The 21,847-nt window shown below is 33.1% G+C and overlaps 2 protein-coding genes across 2 annotated transcripts; one reads left to right on the top strand and one right to left on the bottom strand.

Annotated features, from left to right (window-relative positions):
* Positions 1 to 375: 375 nt before the first annotated feature.
* On the bottom strand, positions 376 to 20,428 carry LOC129909502 (uncharacterized). The gene is made up of 5 exons (XM_055986578.1): positions 19,043 to 20,428; positions 16,810 to 17,127; positions 6,846 to 7,403; positions 6,677 to 6,787; positions 376 to 1,866 (listed from the first exon to the last, which is right to left on the bottom strand). Exons 1-5 carry the CDS (start codon positions 20,288 to 20,290, stop codon positions 895 to 897), a joined length of 3,207 nt encoding a protein of 1,068 aa, XP_055842553.1. The 5' UTR covers positions 20,291 to 20,428; the 3' UTR covers positions 376 to 894.
* Positions 13,095 to 14,375, top strand: LOC129911500 (gastrula zinc finger protein XlCGF8.2DB-like). Its single transcript, XM_055989316.1, has 2 exons — positions 13,095 to 13,478; positions 13,540 to 14,375. The coding sequence occupies exons 1-2, from the start codon at positions 13,227 to 13,229 to the stop codon at positions 14,353 to 14,355; spliced, it is 1,068 nt and encodes a 355-aa protein (XP_055845291.1). The 5' UTR covers positions 13,095 to 13,226; the 3' UTR covers positions 14,356 to 14,375.
* Positions 20,429 to 21,847: the final 1,419 nt, after the last annotated feature.

The following is a 21,847-nucleotide window of genomic DNA, read 5'->3' as shown; positions in this document are numbered from 1 at the left end:
CAAAATGAGAGCGTAAAAAAGGTATTCTGCAGGTAAAAAAAATATGTAATGTAATATTGAATGTAAGCTGGTATAAGTAAATAAAACTGTGATTCAGCCGTTATTTTTAAATTTAAATTTATCTTGGCTTTTAGCGAACGCGTGTAGAGATAAAAATTGTCGAGATAAAATTTAGTTTAGCGCGATCTGCGTACTGGGCTTATCTAGTTTATTGTAAGTTCTTATACAAAAATTTTGTAAATAAAAACCGATTTGGAAATTGGAAAAAAATAGAGACTGTAATTAAATGTTCGAAAATAGAATAGTTTGTACACTATTTCTTTTTAAGGCATTTAACTCATGAGTACTCACATTCACAAATAATATACAAAAATCTTTATTTTTCATTAAACTTTTTAAATTTATTTGAGTTTATTTGTTTTAAATTATAATTATTTTACATTTCTCGGAATCGTATGAAATACTTAATTTTATAGTTATCTTGAATTTATTATTTATTTTTTTTTTCTAATAAAAGCAAAAAGAAAGTGTATAAATAAGAATATAATTTAAGAGAGGTGTACCAGACAAGTTGGTTTTTAAATTGCACAATAATGAAGTCATTACTTTGTTTTCCTAAAAAAATATTTTGTATAAAATAAAATGAATTTCAATAAAATGTTACTAAATTAAAAAAATAATAATATTAATAATAATTATTATAAAGTCTCAGCTGTTGGAATGCATTTTCTAAGTACATCTGTCTATATAGGTTTTGTTGTTGTAGTTTATTTCTCTGTTAAACTAAGATGCTTTCAAAAAAAAAGATTCCACTTAAAAACTACTAATCTAGGTTTCTATAAAAAATAATATGATTTATTTATGTGATAATGTATGTAAGTAGTGAAAATATTCCTAATATAATATATTCTGATGTTTAGTGCTAATATGCACCCCCAAACCTCTTTTGTTAACAAAAGTTTTGTTGCAGACTTTGCAGGTGCTAGGATTATTCATTGCTCCATGATTTTGGGCCGGTCGTATTGAACGAAGTACACCATCTTTAGTATCTTCACCGTCATCAGTTTCTTCTGCTTCTCCTTCAACATCATCTTCTTCTTCTCTTTCTTCGTTATTTAGTATCGGCATAGTATCAGCGGTTCCAATGCAATCTGAACAAGAGTAGGGTTTTTTCATTGGCACACCATTGCTGAATTGCTTGCGGCAGTAATCGCAACGGTATGTTAAATGCAACTTAAGATGATTGCTCAAATGATGTCGTAATCGAAAGCGTTTCATACAAAATTCGCATGCAAACGGCCGATCACCGGTATGTGTTCGCATGTGAAGATCTTTATCGAATTTTGTGCGATTAACTTTGCCACAGACTTCACACGGATGACGGTTCTCACTGCGGTGCGTCTCCATGTGTGCAACAAATTGCCATTCATGGTAGAAGCCCGATTGGCATAGTTCACACTGAAAGGGCTTTTGACGTTGGTGCGTACTCATGTGGTAGCGAATGGCTTGTTTCGATTTAAAGCCTTTCTTGCATATCGTGCATTGGAAGGGCGTTTCTGATGTATGCTTCACCATATGATTACGATATAGTGAATGATATTGAAAAGTGCGTTTACATATTTGACAAAATGCAGGCCCTTTTATTTGTTTTCGACGCAAACGATTCTTTCGCTCTTTGCGCTGCCTTCGCGGTTTTGCTTGAGGTGGAATAATAGGTCCTTGGTGTGTTGGTAATTGGGGGGCTTCTCTTGTGCCTCTTGAAGATGTTAGCTGCATTGGTACTGGTCTGTTATCTTTATGCTGTTGTTGGTCGGCTTTTTCTGTCCCTGGTTCGGTTTTTATACGAATTTGTGGTACGGCCGAACGCTGAAATTTTATCAAAATTTGATTTCATATTACTAAGGGTGTAAATTGTTCACAGAAAATACTATCACATTGTATCCTGTTTTTTTTTTATTCAAAATAGTGTTAAGTGTTTATATTAATTAACCCGAATTACTTTTCGACAAAAAAAATCTTTAATCGAACTAATATCTTCAAAAACCTCCAAAACATTTTCTGGTCTCGTATTTCCTTACTCTTGGGAGAAATAACTACAATCATTTCATATCAAAACATTTCATCTTCTTGTAAAAGCGCCTTTTAAAGATTCATTAAAAATATGTAAACTGATTTTTTTACTGCCAGCTATACAACGTGGAGTTTGGTGTTACTAGAATGAGCATCTTTTCCTGGCTTTTTGATAATTAAATACTTGCATTCTATGCATTTTTTAGATCACTACATTACAAGACCTTCTTTTTGGAAGGCATTAAATGAGGTTATCCATGAATGGATCACCTTTAAAACAATGAAAGGCATCATGATGGTCCTCTATTTCTTATTAAATTCGATTCAAAAGACTCTAATCAGTCAAAGAAAGAACTGTCTAGTCTAGATAAAGAATTTGTACTTTAGTTCCCTTAGAAATCAGATGAAACATTACACCTTGCAGCGCTTTTAACAAATATTATATGGTTAATAACCTATTTCTAAGGTTTCACTCATTGCTATATTAATGGGTCTATACAAGTATTGCAATCGATATTAGCTTAAATTTGATCTCAGCCTTTGAATGCTGGGCAAGTCAAATCTGAAATCACCTAACATAAGGATAGGTTAATTAAACGTGGGTGCGAAGTAAAGCTTCAGAACAACTTAGACCAATATACATATTTCCAATGTGATATCACGAATAGAGAAGATGCGATGGGTATTGTTATTTTTTCTCTTCAATATAATTCTTTGAAAGAACGCCGAAGCTCATGGCATGCGTATTTATTAGACTTTGTCCAGTTATTATTATTATTATTATTATTATGGTTTTCATACCCAAAGTGGGCAAAAGAGGACATGAATCCGCGAAGGATTTCCGGCCAATAAGTTTAACATCTTTCTTACTTAAATCCTTAGAACGAATCTTAGAAACTCATATTAGAGACATTTTTAAAAGATGTCCTCTAGCCAGTTCGCAGCACGCTTATATGAGGGGCAAATCTACGGAAACAGCCCTCCATGAAGTCGTTCGAACAATTGAGAACTCGATACACTTTAAAGAATATACCCTAGCTACCTTCTTGGATGTAGAGGGAGCTTTTAACAATGTCCTAACCGAATCTATTCTCGAAGCCCTAGTGACTTTTGAAGTAGAAGACTATATCAGAAGTTGGATTATTTCAATGCTAAAAGAAGAATTCAAGCAAGCTTAGGAAATTCAAACTGTTTTAAATGCGTTAATAGGGGTACGCCTCAGGGTGGCGTTCTTTCCCCACTTTTATGGCTCCTTGTCATGAACAATATCCTCGTGAAGCTTGAGAGAAGTGGAGTGAAGGCAGTGGCATATGCGGATGATCTGGTTTTACTTGTATCAGGAAAGTTTTTACCTGTGATCAGTGAAATGACTGACACGGCTTTGAGAAAAGTTAGCAACTGGGCTACAAGCTGTGGCCTAGGAGTTAATCAAAGTAAGACGGAACTGATGCTTTTTACAACTAAAACCAAAATCCCTGTCTTCCCTCTACCTCAGCTCAACGGCCAAATCTTATCACTTTCTTCTAGCGCCAAATATTTAGGTGTAATTTTGGACACTAAACTGAGCTGGAAGCTTAATATAGAAGAGCGGGTTAGAAAGGCGAGCATTGCTTTCTATGCCTGCAGTAAAACCTTTGGGAAAAAATGGGGTCTTAAATCAAAAATGATTCTATGGACTTATACAGCGGTTGTACGACCCATTCTTACCTACGGCGCCATTGTTTGGTGGCCTGCACTCAGTAAAGCTTATAATATCAACAAACTGAAGAAAATCCAGAGAACAGCAAGCGTAGGGACGTATGGAGCCCTCCGGTCGTGCCCCACGGAGGCTCTAAACGTTCTCTTGCACCTCTTACCCATAGACCTTCATATCAAATACCAGGTCTCTTGTAGCGTTTTAAGGCTAAAAGAAACAGGTAGTTGGAAGGCAAAATCTTTTGGTCACAGTGACACAACAAATTTAATACCATCGGATATGCTTCTGACACCCACGGACTACTGCACCCCTATTCTGAATACTGTAATGAATTGCAAGGTCAGCTTCCCGTCGAGATCAGACTGGGAAGAGGGCATTGTGACGAGAGGCTTCGACACCTGCATTTTCACTGATGGCTCAAAAATGGACTGTGGGGTCGGTTCGGGTGTCTACTATGAATCCCTCAATATCTCAAAATCCTTTCGACTACCAAACTTTGCCAGTGTATTCCAAGCGGAATTGCTGGCAATTAAAGAAGCTTGCAAATTACTTAGAGTATATCCAAATCAAAACCAAAATATAGCTATACTAACAGATAGTCAGGCAGCTATAAAAGCAATTGCTTCGGTCACGACATCTTCCAAATTGGTTCAGCAGTGCAGAGAGGAACTCTCATTGCTGAGTGAAAGCCTCACAATCACTCTCATCTGGATCCCAGGTCACAGTGGTTTTGAAGGCAATGAAAAGGCGGATGAACTGGCCAGGCAAGGATCAGCCCTTCATGAGTCACTAGCAGAAATAGTTAACATTCCCATAGGAGTCATGAAGGGCGATATCTTCTTAAAATACCTAACAAAAGCTAACAATAGGTGGCACAACTTGACTAGCTGCGTCATATCCAGAAAAATCTGGCCCACCTATAATAAATCCAAAACATATGACCTAATCTCTAGACCCAGAAAAGATATTAGCAGAATCGTTGCGGTGTGCACAGGACATTGGCCGATAGGGGAACATGCAGCAAAGTTGGGTATACCGCACAATACCTACTGTCGCAGCTGCTTGGACCAGCAAGAAAAAGAAACGGTCTACCATTTCCTATGTCAATGTCCCGCCCTTGCTAGGAATAGAGCACTCTCTCTGGGGAGCGAATTCTTTAATGTCATAGATAACATCTCAGAATCAAAGATCAAAGACTTGATCTCGTTCCTAAATGCAACAAAGTGGATTTAGGACTGCCTAACACTTGTTTTTTCCCTTTTTTTTAAAACCAATTAAAAATGTATTTCAAATAAATCCAATTATCACTCACAGGTTTCATAAGTTTTGGTATCAAAACGGCGCATCCGGCGCTATTTGGGTCAATCAAACATGGTTTGCCTCGACCGCCATCTCTACCTACCTACCTACCTTGTCCAGTTATGGCACATATTACTTATATGAAATCTATTTTGAATCAGATCCTTTTGAGTGGTCCTTTGCATCAAATTGATTGCTTTAACCGTAAAAGATATTCCTATCCAAATCCCAATGCATACTGGTTATAAGAAAACTATTGAAATAAGTAGGCATTAGAGTTTGGAAACGAATATCTTTTAAACGGTTAAAGCAATTAATTTGATGGCAAGGACTTTTTTGTGGAACGTTTAAGCTTCTACATAAATAGAGCTTGATAATTTGAAAAAATTAGAAAATTTTGAAAAGTAAAAAATTGTTTTAATAATTTTTTTTTTTAACTTTGACCTCGAATATCTTTCAAATGGTTAGATTAATTAAAAAAGTATACAACACCTTTTTTGTATAGCAATCTGTTTCCTATAAAAATATGTCTTGCCTGTTTGAATGTTATAATTTTTCAATTCACTATTAAAAAAAAATTTATCTACACCATTATAAAGAAACTATTTTCATCCACTTTTTTAAAAAAATGTTATTTTTTTATTTTTTTCGTGCCAAATTTCCACCCGTGTGCCGACAGAGGGTTAAGAACAAAAAATTAATTTTTAAAGATTTTTTTTTCAAAAAAAATCGACCTCAAATATCTTTTAAATGGTTAGATTAGATTAGAAAATTGCAAAGCGGAGGACTTTCCTATTAATATAAAGAGCTTATATTTGGTGAGTATAATTAATTTGGGATTTTGTTTTGCCGCAGTTTTGTTTTGCCTCCAATGTTCTCGATTTTTTGACCTACCCTAGTGCTTCTTTTATAGGAGGAATTTTGTCTTTGAATACTTTACAATAAGAAGACTGATTTAGGTTTAGTCTATTTGAATTCACTTTTTCGCGGGATTCAGTCTTCCATGTTCAATGCATCCGTGTAGAAATAATTTTCTTCATCTCCTAGAAAATTCTCTCCTAAAACTAACCTTGAAGGAATGATTATACTCGACCATTTTTTTTTTTTTTTTTTCGAAGACCAGCGTGTTCTCCAAGTAACTTGGGACTGGAAAAAGTGCGGGAAGCCAGTATGACCAATAGTTATTGAATTATTTAGATGGACTTTTCTTACGATTATCACGATTACCCTCTTTATATAAAGCTGTTTACCATACCGCTACAACCCAAGTTTATATCTGTAAGATGGCCGCAGTGCAGAGTCAGTGTGTAATAAGAGGACACCAGCCCTTGGACTCTTGAATATTAAATTTAGAGAATCGGCCTTATCACGAATTCCATTTGTAACGGAAATTTTTTACGATTTCTGAAAAACAATCACAAAATCCGATCGTTGTGACGATTTGTATGAAATTTTGCATTACGAACGGAATCCGTGATTGTTTTTTCGGGAATCGTAGCAAATTTCCGATACAAATGGAACTCGTAATAAGGCCGAATATCATATCCGAACTAGGTATTACACATACTAATCAAATACAAGTTTGCATATCGAAAGTTAAGATTCTCTTACCTTTACATCAACCTTTTGCTTTGAAACTTCCATTCTTCCATTGGTTTCTGATAAAATAACTTCTGGAACAGTTTGCACATTAACATCCAAAAAATCATTGTAATCTACATACTATAAATGAACAAAAATTAAATACAAAAACAAGATATTTAAACCAATCTATCCCAACCTCATTCATTGCCCTATCCAATGGATTAAATTGAGGAGAATTTTTTTTCCTGGTATCGTCCTGGGTTTCTGTTTCACTACTTTCTTCATTCAGATTATCATCATCATCATCATCATTATCATCATTAATATTATGGGTAGACTCAACTAATCCGACAGGAAGTGGGGGTGGAAGATTTACATGAGCATGTTTTATGTGATTAATGAAATCGTCTATTTTTCGCATGCTTTTATCGCAAAATGTACAAACAAATGTCCAAGTTTGAGTATTATGACCGACAAATATTTCTCCACACCTGGAACCTGGGTCATCATCATCGTCGTCGTCGTTGTCGTCGCTATGACGATTTTCTTCCCCAGAGCTGTGCTCGAACGTAAAGGGTTCTTTTTTAATAACCATTTCTTTGAAGAAACTCATATTTTTCAATAATAGTTTATTTATAATTTGTATATTTGAAATTATAAATACGAAATCTTCTTTTTTATATATATCTAAAAATTTATGGGTGAAAAAACACTTTTTTTTCCAATAAGTTTTTATTAATTTTGTTGTTAGATGTCAAGCTTGACAACTTGTTTTTTTGTATATTTAACAAAAGGGTTGCATGAGCCGTTTGGTGGATGAACGTATTCAAAGCTATAAAATTATAGTGTTAAGGGGTTGCACAGTGTGGCCAATCACGAATCTAGCTGGACAAAATTAATAACTCGCGTTAAATCGACTTTTTTTCTAAACAGTTTTAAACAAACGAATATGAATAGATAAAATTCTATAAAAAAGAAAGATTTTCTAAAAAGAAATCTATAATTTCTGCAAAAAGTGGGTCAAAATAGTGATGAAGAAAATGCATTTTTATAGTATTTGAATTTATGTTTCCGTAAATATATCCTATGATTGGATATACTTAATTATTTAAAAAAACGCTTGAAAAATCTCAATAAATAAAAACTCTATTGCTATTCACGAAAAAAGAGAGGCAGAATAATTAGTTTTTATTAAGAAATAGAACTTTTACACACGTTTTTGACAGGTGACATACATGATTTATTTTCTCATTATAATGCTTTAAATTAAAATTTTAGCAATGATTTTAATTAAATATGCTTAACAATCATAAAAAATGGCATCACCTTTAAAAATATCTGCAGATAATTTAAAAAAGTAACTCCTTTTTGTGCGATGCAAACTTGAAACATAAGGGCCTATTAAAAACAGCTGTGTTTATATTGCCTTCGATGTTTTTCAAGCTAATAATTCTCTAAATTTCTTCCTGACCCTATTTCTGCCCTTTTTCACTTGCTTCCTTTTTGCATTGAACTTCTTTTAAATGTCCCGACAGAAAAGCATCATTCATCAATGATAATGCCTCATTAGTTGAAAATTCCAGTGGTTTAGTGGTTCCAGAGGATCAGAACTTAATCTTTTATACATTTTGATCCTTCACTCAAAGAACATTTCGATAAATCCTTTCCGGTATTATTGGAATATGCTTTTTCAATTTTGCGGAGAGCGATTCTACTGATTTTAACTATTTTCTAATAGATAGGTGCACTTAGGAGACTTTTAACCTTCCGTTTGTTATATTTTTCCCGTTTTTTTAGTTTTTAAAAATTTTTTTCTTCTTTTGTTTCACTATCTACTGTTTTTGTTTATTTAGTTATCACATAATATTGGTCAAGCGAAATGAAATTCATGTTAAAAGAGCGGTCCAAAGTGTCTTCCACCTTTTTTGTCTTTTTTTCGCTTAACTTGAAGCACAAAACTTTTATATATGTTTTTAATTTTTATTTATTGTCAAAAATGTTCCAAAGATGATACCTGCTCATTAAAAGATCTAAAAAAAACTGTCTTTTCGATCTTATTTGGCAGTTTTGACACATTTTTCGAAAATTTGTTTTTTTTTTTGAAAATCTTGACTTCATTTTGAAAAGTGAAAAAAGTTGTATGGCGGTCGAGAAAACGCGAGACATGTAAATAGCTAATCTTAATGACAACACTCCACAATACATTAATAGATTAATTTCAGACCGGAAAAATGCGGAAAAATTAACTTTACCTCTAATTAATTCAATTTGATGTTTTGTTTGACCTTTAGTCCAAAATAATGCGTTTCGCCCAGGCACAACAGTTGGGCTCATCCATAAACAAAAAATACCAAGACTGGAAACTCGGCGGTCAACTGACGTTTGCCTACAAGCTGCAAGGTGTGGTGAATGTCGTGAACCTATCGTTGTGTTCGTGTCAAATGTGTGGTGAATGTCGTGAATCTATAAATGTGTGCGTGTTAACGACCGCCATCAACTTAGCAGCACTTAGTGGGGATTTTCAAATTTTTTTATGCAAATAATTAGGTGAGAATTAGGTGAAATTTAGTGAATCAATTTTACAATTTGGTGAATCATAGTTTAAAAGTTATTAACAAATTACGTAAGGCGTAAAGTTAGCAGCACTTGGTCATGAAATTCAAAAAAAATTTCTCCATAATTCAGTGTCAATTTAGTGAATCGTATTTCATCAGTTTCATAATTTGGTGAATCATAGTTTATTAAATAATAACTAAAATAGAAAAATTAACAAACGTGACGTAACGTAAAAAAAGCATTTGTTAATCATGGACACAAACCTCACGAATGAGAATGGCAGAGTTCAACACACCAAAACTGAACCTAAATTCAGATTTTTTCACATTGAACGCACTTAATATAAATGTATACTATGACAATGCGTTCAGGTGACGTTTTTCATTTACAAGATACACTTTGATTTGAAAATTTCCAATGCGAGTTACAACAAAAATGCTATTTTATAATACAAAAAAAGTTTGTTTACATCTTCACTAGCCCAGAACTAACGTTCAGTGGAAGTTACCCACAAGAAAGATTTTGTTTTTTTTTCGCATGAGTCTTGGACACTGATCTGTCTTGGAACATTTTTGAACTTCCGCAGATGATTACTTCAAAAGTATGATTCACCAAATTCTGAAATTTGGAACATTTATTCAGAAAAAGACCACAAGCATTTTGGTACATAATTCATAATTTGGTGAATCTTAATTCAAGAGTTACATGCGATTTTGTTTTTTTCGCGTGCGTCTTGGAACATTTTTGAACTTCATGATTACTTCAAAAGTATGATTCACCAAATTATGAATTATGTACCAAAATGCTTGTGGTCTTTTTCTGAATAAATGTTCCAAATTTCAGAATTTGGTGAATCATACTTTTGAAGTAATCATCTGCGGAAGTTCAAAAATGTTCCAAGACGCACGCGAAAAAAACAAAATCGCATGTAACTCTTGAATTAAGATTTACCAAATTATGAATTATGTACCAATATGCTTGTGGTCTTTTTCTGAATAAATGTTCCAAATTTCAGAATTTGGTGAATCATACTTTTGAAGTAATCATCTGCGGAAGTTCAAAAATGTTCCAAGACGCACGCGAAAAAAACAAAATCGCATGTAACTCTTGAATTAAAGGCTTGGCCACAACGGAGGGTACGCGGTAGAGGTACAGGTAACGGTACGGGTATTTGTATGGAAAAAATTCCAAACTGACACATCAACGTTCGGGTGTGGAATTTTTTTAATACAAATATCGTTGCCGCTACCCGTACCGCTACCGCGTACCCTCCGGTGTGGCCAAGCCTTAAAGGCCTTAAAGGCTTGGCCACACCGGAGGGTACGCGGTAGCGGTACGGGTAGCGGCAACGATATTTGTATTAAAAAAATTCCACACCCGAACGTTGATGTGTCAGTTTGGAATTTTTTCCATACAAATACCCGTACCGTTACCTGTACCTCTACCGCGTACCCTCCGTTGTGGCCAAGCCTTAAGATTCACCAAATTATGAATTATGTACCAAAATGCTTGTGGTCTTTTTCTGAATAAATGTTCCAAATTTCAGAATTTGGTGAATCATACTTTTGAAGTAATCATCTGCGGAAGTTCAAAAATGTTCCAAGACGCACGCGAAAAAAACAAAATCGCATGTAACTCTTGAATTAAGATTCACCAAATTATGAATTATGTACCAAAATGCTTGTGGTCTTTTTCTGAATAAATGTTCCAAATTTCAGAATTTGGTGAATCATACTTTTGAAGTAATCATCTGCGGAAGTTCAAAAATGTTCCAAGACGCACGCGAAAAAAACAAAATCGCATGTAACTCTTGAATTAAGATTTACCAAATTATGAATTATGTACCAATATGCTTGTGGTCTTTTTCTGAATAAATGTTCCAAATTTCAGAATTTGGTGAATCATACTTTTGAAGTAATCATCTGCGGAAGTTCAAAAATGTTCCAAGACGCACGCGAAAAAAACAAAATCGCATGTAACTCTTGAATTAAGATTTACCAAATTATGAATTATGTACCAATATGCTTGTGGTCTTTTTCTGAATAAATGTTCCAAATTTCAGAATTTGGTGAATCATACTTTTGAAGTAATCATCTGCGGAAGTTCAAAAATGTTCCAAGACGCACGCGAAAAAAACAAAATCGCATGTAACTCTTGAATTAAGATTCACCAAATTATGAATTATGTACCAAAATGCTTGTGGTCTTTTTCTGAATAAATGTTCCAAATTTCAGAATTTGGTGAATCATACTTTTGAAGTAATCATCTGCGGAAGTTCAAAAATGTTCCAAGACAGATCAGTGTCCAAGACTCATGCGAAAAAAAAACAAAATCTTTCTTGTGGGTAACTTCCACTGAACGTTAGTTCTGGGCTAGTGAAGATGTAAACAAACTTTTTTTGTATTATAAAATAGCATTTTTGTTGTAACTCGCATTGGAAATTTTCAAATCAAAGTGTATCTTGTAAATGAAAAACGTCACCTGAACGCATTGTCATAGTATACATTTATATTAAGTGCGTTCAATGTGAAAAAATCTGAATTTAGGTTCAGTTTTGGTGTGTTGAACTCTGCCATTCTCATTCGTGAGGTTTGTGTCCATGATTAACAAATGCTTTTTTTACGTTACGTCACGTTTGTTAATTTTTCTATTTTAGTTATTATTTAATAAACTATGATTCACCAAATTATGAAACTGATGAAATACGATTCACTAAATTGACACTGAATTATGGAGAAATTTTTTTTGAATTTCATGACCAAGTGCTGCTAACTTTACGCCTTACGTAATTTGTTAATAACTTTTAAACTATGATTCACCAAATTGTAAAATTGATTCAATAAATTTCACCTAATTCTCACCTAATTATTTGCATAAAAAATTTTGAAAATCCCCACTAAGTGCTGCTAAGTTGATGGCGGTGTGTTAACGTCATTTACCAACGTGGTGGCTTTCACATATATTCACAGACAGCACTGTACACAAAAGGGTTTCGGGGGGAAAGACGTACGAAAATTTCCAGTCTTGGTATTTTTTGTTTATGGGCTCATCAGTAAGATGCTGTTGTACCCTTCTTATACGCAAAATTTTTAGTTGATGATTACCAACACATATTATATTTTACAGTGAAAACTCACTGTAAACTATATTATTTTAGGGGAATTTGATTAAATTCGTGCACCTAAATAGAATATTGCCCGTGGTCTGGCAAAAAGAAGAATTTTGACCTCTAATTGAAAAACAAAGATATTTTTTTTTGCACTTCCTAGCCTTCTTACAGAATTTTTTTTTTTTAAATAGTTGCAATGGTAATTAATAAATAAAAATTATAATACTTTACCTCCAAATGTAGATTAACAATTAAAAAAAATAATTACAACAAAAAAACTACCACAGCGTTTTTAATCGTCAACCAAACTCAAGCGAAAAATAGAATACTTTGTATTATCTATATCCAACTGTTGACAAGAACCAACTTTCAAGCTTAGCTTCCGTTAATCCGAGACAAAAACAAAAAAAAACAAACATGAATTGCAGTTACCCATTGTATTGAGAAGCTCAACTCATGATTTAAAATCATGTGGCTAAACTTTTTTTTTTCTATTTTGTCCAGTCAGATTGGCGAATTACCACACTGTGCGGTGGTAATAAGAAACACACCTAATACCTACTTTCAGTTGAGTATTGACTTTAGACAACTAGAAGAATCGCTCAATGTAAGCCCTGGCCTACATTGAAAAATTTCCTTTTGAAAAATCGGATGACAGCAACAACAAAAAATTTTAACTGGAAAAATTGGAATTGGAAAACTTTTGGAAAGAAACGTGTCTTATAGCTGTTTCCACTGGAACGTGTTTGTTTGTTTTTTTTTTGTTCGACAAGTAGTAACAAAACAAGTTATTAAACAATTAAAAATGGTAAACGAATTAACAACCAGTTAAAAAATCTAAATTAAAGTTTTACATACACAGAATACAGTCTCTTTTCTAATTCAATACAAAAAATAATCTATCGATATCAAATGAGTACAGTAAATTTAAAATTAGAACAAATAAAGGAGGAAGACTTCCTCGATGAAGAGTTTATTACCGATGAAATTATAAACAAAAACAAATCTAGGCTAACTGAATGTGGTCGAATTTTTCTAGATTTGGATATGAAAACAGTGAGTTTTAGTTGCATATTCTGTGCAATGACTTTTGCAGAAGTAAACAATTTAATCGACCACATAAACAATAATCATAATGATGATCTGAATTTATTTTCTTACAATGTAAGTTATTTTTTCCTATTTGCATCTCAGTAAATTGTTAAAAACAAATCATTTTGATTAGGCTAACAGCTTCGAAAACACACCCGATTATTGTCTGAAAGATTCTGAAGAAAGCAATGATGAAACAGAGACAGATCCAAGCCAATCTAATGATACCAATGCATATACAATGACAAACACTAAAAACGAATTTCAAATTTGTGACCAAACTTTTGAGTCACAGTTTGAACATGAGGAACATCTCCCTATCCATACAAATGACCTTACTTTCCAATGTGTAGACTGTCCAAAAGCATTCCAAACAGAAGAAATGCTTTTTTTCCATTCGGCCATACACAGCAGAAGAGATGACAACTTTGAATGCAATCATTGTGATCAGATATTCGTTAAAAAACGTTACTTAGAAAGCCACTTAAAATACCATCTTGGTACCAATTTATTTCCCTGCAAAGAATGTGGAAAATCAAGTCGTACTGCCCGCCAGCTTAAGATACACATGCTGACGCATACTTCCAAAAGAGAACACATTTGTGAGGTTTGTGGTAAGTCGTACCGTCTGCGACATCATCTTATTGTACATCAAAAACAGAAACATGAAAATAAGCGTGATTTCAAGTGTAATAAATGTGATAGGGCTTTTAATACTAAAAGTTTCTTAAACACACACAAGCTTTCACATTCGAAGGAAAGAAAACATGTTTGCAGTACTTGTGGGACAGGATTCGTGTGGAAAAAGAATTTTGTTCAGCATGTTAAATTGCATTCGGATACAAAGGATTATGAATGCGAATTATGTGGGAAAACATTTGCTCAAAAGGCTGGATTAATAACTCACAAAAAATCACATCTCGACGCTTCTAATTATATAATAAATTAGAAAAAATAATTGCAAAGTTATACCATAATGTTTTTATTATAAAATTTTAAGTTATCTTAGCCGGTCGATCTTATTCAAAGATTTCTTGGATTTACGACGAAAGAAAATCTTTCCGTATATTGAGTAAAAATCCACTGATCTTTGTAGAAGATAGATAGATAAATTCTTTATTACATAAAATTTTGTTTCACAATATCTTTGTAGTATAAAAAATCAATTTGAAGACTAGGTTAAAATTCATGATCATTTAAGGGCTAACCGAATAACCATCATTGATGTCCACACCAGAACAAGGGAGAAAGAAAGAGGCCTTCTACAACTTCCTTATAACAGGTGACCAAAACAATAAAAAAAATTTTTTTAGGAAAAAAGTACTTGATCTCAAGAAAATCATACTTAAATCATTGTCTTAGCAAAGCATTTTGAAGCGGTGTACAATTTTTACACCGTTTCAAATTGTATTTGAAAGTAAAAGCAGCGGTGAATGTGGAAAAAATGTCGGTCTCCTGTAGTCATGGTATATAGAATATTCTTTATACCATGTCCTGTAGTAATACCTAAGAGAAAGAACTTGTCCTTCACTCGAAATTTTTCAAAATGCTTGCATCTTTCTTACAATGATTCCCAAAACTTAGAGTTGTTGTAGGAGCCCTTATATTTGAAAGTGGTATAGGTCCATATAAAAAAAAAAACATATTAAGTTAACTTTAAAATTAACCGCAACTTTTCTGAAAAAAAAATATTGCAGTAAATGGATATTTAAACAAAAAAAATCTATTAAATTTTTATTTTTGATTGAAAAAATTGATATTTTTATACCACTTTCAGATATAACGACTCATATGTATTCAACTTCTGTAAAATTCATTTGATTTTTGTTACTTTGACTAAAAACAGAATGGTTTTCGACTATGAAAAAAAAAACCGTTCCAAATCAACAAATAAATCAATACTAGACCTTGATTTCCATACAAAAAACGCAATACTGGCGTATTTTTCTATTCTTTTAAATATTAACCAAAGAAATGCCCTAGGTATGCGCTTCTATTTCAGTTCGGCAAAACAGAATTTTCATTTCAAAGACAAAGCTTTAGGGACAATCGGTCTAGGACTAGATGATTACAGGCATCACGCTGTGGAAAGTGTACGAAGGACAGCCGAAGTGTTTCAGACAGGCACCCCACAGGGATCGAAAGCCCGTTAGGTAAGTTAGTTTTAAGTAAACGTAATACAAATAAGTATTTGTATATAAAAAAATTAAAAAAAAAAACAACTAAAAAATGCAAATAAATAGAAAAATCTAGTGTCATAATTGTTTTGGAATGCAAATTCATTTATGAAATTGTTTGTTTTTTTTTTTTTTCTAAAATGTTCTTACATTTAAATATACAAAAACCATTCGTGGGTTTTATTGTTTAAGACCATCGATACATAAAAACAAGCCAACATAATATTATGTACATATTTTGAATATATTCGCGGAAAAACCTAAAATCAGCCACTAAACGGGTGTTAATGAAGTAAAAATAATAATAAAAAAATAATAATTATTTGGTTTTCGATAGTTGACCCACCCATCTTAACCGCTGAATTTTCAGCATTCTAAACGGGCCAAATCAAGACACACGATTAATATCATACGTTGACGTATTGAAGATTTGTGTCTCTATCTTTTTTTACTGATTAAACAGAGACAGCAATAGTGAAAATGTTAACGTATGATCGTAATCATAAGCCGTAATTCGACCCCAGGTAGATGTCGCTGCAAAACCCGTAAATCTCGTTATTGTATCTTCTCCTCCACTCTCCGCCGATGCACACTAGAAAAAACATTACCCGAAATATTTTTCACTCAAAGCAAATCTGAAGGTTTTCATCCGCTCCTATACAGTACTGGACTAGTGGGATGATTAAATGGGTGGGATGTTTAAATGCCTTCTTAGCCCGAAAAAACAGCGATTGGCAAGAGTGATTCTTTGTTTTAAAACCAAATACAAGAACAAAATTTAGGAAAAAGTGGAAAAAGGGAATTTTTGAATCACCAAAATGTGACATGATAGACTATTTCTGATTTCAGATTTGGATACATTAAAAATCTTAAAACTGAAGTTATAATATTAAAATAAATTTTATTTCAAAATGTAATTTCAAAATGTAATTTCTTCCAAGAGCTGTGTTATCAATTCATACGATTGTTAGATTGAACAGATAACTGGTCAATTTGTTCGCCGCACGAAACATTGAGTTTAATTTGTACTATACTAATCACTGTTCTCTTCAAAAAAAAATGCTTTCGGGTGAGAGCTTTGGAACTATCAAATGTTCATTTGAGTCAAAGTATTTTTGTAAAACCATCTCTTGCTTCTGTTCTGGCTGAGGTGAATGCTGATTTAAGTGAAACAAAAAAGAAATCGAAAGGAATGAAAAGATAATGCAAAACAAAAATGCATTTACCATTAAAGTAACTTCATCCATGATGTCATTAAATGCTCGTCTTATTTTCGATCTCGCAACAGCACATTGTTGCGCAGGTAAATTTTGTAACTCCGAGGATATGTATTCGCATAAAGCAATAGAGGGATCTTTTGGCTGCGAATGGATAGACCGTATTTCTTTTACGGCAATTTGCTTGAAATTTGCACTCTCACTTTTATCTGCTAATGGTACTGGTACAGAATTATTCCGCCGTCGTTTTTCATTCGCAGAAGTATGTAATTGTGTAGCATACTCGGTAAAATGCTGCAAAACCGGACGGTCATCAAGCGCAGAAATCTAAACAAAATACAAGAATTGAATCTGTATCTTAAAATACAGAAAAACAAACAAATATTTACTAATTGCAAAGATGAAGTAGATTGCGTTGATTGAGAAACTTTGATTCCTTGCAGAAATATCATGGGTTTAAAATATTTCCAGGCAATCGAGGCGGATTCATTGTCCGCTTGGTTTGCTTTTATTTGTTTATACTTCTTTAGATTGCAATTGAAGGTAGTACGCAGATTCGATCATTTCCCCTTACATTCATTAACAGACACATTAATAGCATTTGAAACTTCTTGCCACAAATTATCTCTTTGTGTTTGTAACCTATACTCCTCACTTCCAAAATCCCATAACCCACGTCTTCTCTCGATTTCCTGAATTAATTTACGAGTTTCTTTGTCGGACCAATCTCTTTCCACTTTTTTTCTATAAGATTTTTGTTTCCTTTTTAGAGGTGGGTGAGCGGACGACTCCAAAAATGATGAATCGTTTTCATCGTCAATACTTTCACAAAATTCACTTTCCATTCTACAGAACTAATCACCAATAAATAAATATCTAATAATTAAGAAATTGGAAGTCACAAAGTCACATGTCCTAAACAAAGTTATCTGACAATTTTAAATATGTTCAAATGTGTTTAGACGATTGTCAGATGACTTTTCTGCCAATGTTGTCAGACAAAGTTGTATGTTTACGCGGTTGTTAGATTTTTGGTAGGTGTATTCCACAAAGAGTTAAGAGATTTTTAGTTTGACAAAAGATTTCAGATATTGTTTTTACTTGCGCCTTGCTAAAGACTAGCTAAAAAATCAGTTTCCAATTGTACATTTTTTATTTATCACACGGAAGAGAAAGTGAAGAAAGATAGAGAAAAATAAGATGAACGTCTGGGTCGCACGTCCTTGCTCTTATGGTAAAAGTCGCTTAGAATGTTAAAAGTTTTTTTTTTATAGAATTCATAAAACAAAACTTTTAATTCAATTTTGTCAATAATTTTATAAGAAATGTATAAAACTATAATAAATTGTTTTTGAAAAACGAAACACCCTTTTTCTTAATAAAAAATGTTAAAACAATTTTCAAAAGAAATGTGTCGTGCTATTCTGAAGAAATTATTATTCGACACATAAAAAAAAATGCAAAAAAATTTTCCCTCTAGGGAATTACTAAAACTCTTACCTACCAAGTTTAAAGCAAATCGCTTTTTAGTTTGGGTCGCGGTTCAAGATAAAGACAGACAGGCAGAATTGCAGGACCCACTGTTTTAACATTCTCTATCATCGTAATGTCATGGTTGATTGGTATCTCGAGTTCGATTTTATTCGAATAAAAAAACAAATATGTAACGAATAACAAATGTTATTAAAAACTTCTGTGTCCTTAAAGAGTTTCAAAAGAAATGTTCCAACGAGAGTTACCTTGAATTGAAATAAAAAACAAAAAACGAAACAGTTTTCCTCAAATGTTAGATAGTATTTTAAAAATTATAATGAATTTTGTATTCAAAGTCGTACGAGTCGTTTTTGAGAAAAATAAGATTTTCCAAATGGATATAATGCAATTGATGTAAATTTAGGTCCTCAACAATTTGCAAAAACCCTAGATATATAGTTTTTAACTAAATCGATCGACCCGTTTATGTTGTGGTTTAGAGACAGGACCCATATTGTTTGCATTTTCTATAATCGTAATGTCATGTTTGGTTGTTATCTCAAGTTCAATTATTCTTACTTTAATAAATCATCTGCTCTACCATAAAAAGTCGGTCTTAAGAAATTTACCAAATTTGGCAAATGCATATATTCCTTCAGGTCATAAAAGTTAATATTAATTAAATAAATAAAACATCTCATTTAAATACTGACATACATATACATTTTTGAGTTTTATTATAAATAATTAAATAGACAAAACTCATCTACTTTTTATCTTTATGATACTTCATATGACAATATAAGCCTGCATACTGTGCAAAATCTTTATTACACACCTTGCAAATATACTGTTTAGTATTTTGATGCAGTTTTTCATGCTGAACCAAGTTCTTTTTGTGACTAAATTTTTTTGAACAAATATTGCAAGCAAATTGTTTTTCACTCGAATGGCACGCCATATGTTTTGTAAGAGTTTCTCTATGAAGAAAAGCCTTATCACATTCTGTACACTTGTGAGCTCGCCGTCCTGAATGACTTATCATATGTCTTTTGTACAAAGTTTTAGTATAGAATCCTCTCTCACAAATTTCGCAAACGAATTGTATTTCGCCTCTATGTTCTCGCAAATGTGCTTTAAGTCCGCTACTCGAAACGAATCCTCTATCACACTCCAGACATTTGTGAGGACGCTCGCCTGTGTGTATAAAACGATGTGTCTTAAGACTGTTGTAATGGCTAAAACCAACATTGCAAATATCACATTTAAATGGACGTGTTCCGGCATGTATAACTAAATGAGATTTTAAATTAGACCCGCTTCTGAAACACTTGCCACACTCTTCGCATTGATGTCGAGTTCCGGTGTTATGAGATGAATGCATATGCCTTTGTAATGATCTATTATCACAGGCTATGTGCTCACAAAAGGGACACGTATGTACCTTCTTTTTGCGATTCCGTTTTTTCGGAACCTTCTTTGTGGTGGGTAGTGGATCTTTAATGTCCTTAGAAACTCTTGATGGTTGTTCATCCTCATTTTTGGTTACATTGTCAACATTCTTACAATCAGAATTTGTTTGAACCATTTCATCAATACCGTCAGATTGGTTGTTTAGAAATATTTCCTCAATTTTATTATCCAGGTTCTTTACTTTTTCACCATCACTTGAGTCTTGTTTTTCATTTTCATTGTGCTTCCATGAATTATCATTAACTTGGTCATGGTATCCTTCATATTCATTCAATTCGACAGATTCGAACTTTACATTTGAATGTGGTGAGCCCAAGTCTCTGATATGTATGCCTTTAATGTGGTTTTGGAATATTACAACGCTATGAAAACGTTCATTGCAAAATGTGCACAGAAACCAAAACTTTCTATTTGATAGTAAAATAATTTCTCCACATTTTTGTTCTGTGCCATTTGATTGTTCGGAATCCTCCCATGCCTCATTGATTTCTTCATTTGGAAAAGATTCCTGTTTGCAAATAATTTGGGTTGAAAATTCGTCCATATTATAGAAATTACCAATAATAACAATTTTTTACAGAATAAACAAATTATGACATTTGTAGTGAAGTTCCTCAAAAATCTATTTCTTGCACAGGTATGTCTGCCTTGTATGTCAAATCGAATATTCCAGTGGAAAAAATCGATTTCGTTTTAACAAGTGATTAATCTTTCTGTCAAGCAATGACGGTTTCCATTTGCTACTAGAAATATTTCAGATCTACCTACCTATTTGATTTTTTTTCTGAATTGAAGCCTAGAACGCTGCTGAAGCGAAACGATATTTTGCATACAAAATTTCGTTAACGAAATCTTGAACGAAATCAAAATTTTTTGTTTTTGCTTTAAAACTTATTTTCAGATGTTTTTTTTCACCTTTTTGTTCTGCAGTACGCTGGTCGACACAGCGAAATTGATAAGTCTCCACTTCTTTTTCGCACACAAACAATTGCCAAGGACATTAATTGTGTGCGGAAAATGAAATTGAGTTTTTTGTTTGTTTTCTTTTTTTTATTTTGTCCATTGCATGCCTTTCTGAGATGCGTGTTTGCTTTTTTTTTATTTTTTATGTTTTGTAATTTGTGAATATTTTTCCGTCGAGATTTCGCAAACATTTCGTTGTCCTGGTGGAGACCGACAAAAAATTTCCTTACGCATCAGCAGCGTACTAGGCTTCAATACGTACCTCTAGGGAAAAATTGGAGAGTTTTCACTCATTTTCGTTAACATTTTCATTGTCGATTTTGGAGACTTGAACATTTTTCGTTTCGAAACGCAGCTGAAGCGAAACGAAATTTTCCATACAAAATTTCGTTAACAAAATCTTGAACGAAATTAAATTTGTTTTGTTTTTGCTTTAAAACTTATTATCGGATGTTTTTTCATGAATTTTTTGAAATGTACTTTTATTGGTATTTTTTCGTTAACATGTTCGCTGTTGACTTTGGAGACTTCAAAATTTTTCGTTTCGCTTCAGCTAGGCTTGAAATGTGAAACCTGAAATATTTTTTTTTTTTCTAGGGAACGAATTTGGACCTTAAAGCCTAGTACGCTGCTGATGCGAAACGAAAAATCCCATGCAAAAATGACAACGAAATCGTAAACGAAAAATTTCGTTCACCTTTTTGTTCTGCAGTATGCTGGTCGACACAGCGAAATTTATAAGTCTCCACTTCTTTTTCGCACACAAACAATTGCCAGGGACATTAATTGTGTGCGGAAAATGAAATTGAGTTTTTTGTTTGTTTTCTTTTTTTCATTTTGTCATTGCATGCCTTTCTGAGATGCATGTTCCTTTTTTTTTTATTATTTATGTTTTGTAATTTGTGAATATTTTTCCGTCGAGATTTCGCAAACATTTTGTTGTCCTGGTGGAGACCGACGAAAAATTTTCCTTACACATCAGCAGCGTACTAGGCTTCAATACGTACCTCTAGGGAAAAATTGGAGAGTTTTCACTCATTTTCGTTAACATTTTCACTGTCGATTTTGGAGACTTTCCATACAAAATTTCGTTAACGAAATCTTGAACGAAATTATATTTGTTTTGTTTTTGCTTTAA

The sequence above is a fragment of the Episyrphus balteatus genome, chromosome 2 (assembly GCF_945859705.1).
Source record: "Episyrphus balteatus chromosome 2, idEpiBalt1.1, whole genome shotgun sequence".
NCBI lineage: Eukaryota > Metazoa > Arthropoda > Insecta > Diptera > Syrphidae > Episyrphus > Episyrphus balteatus.
The sequence above is the reverse complement of the archived record's forward strand: the minus strand, read 5'-3'. Positions and strand labels throughout refer to the sequence as shown.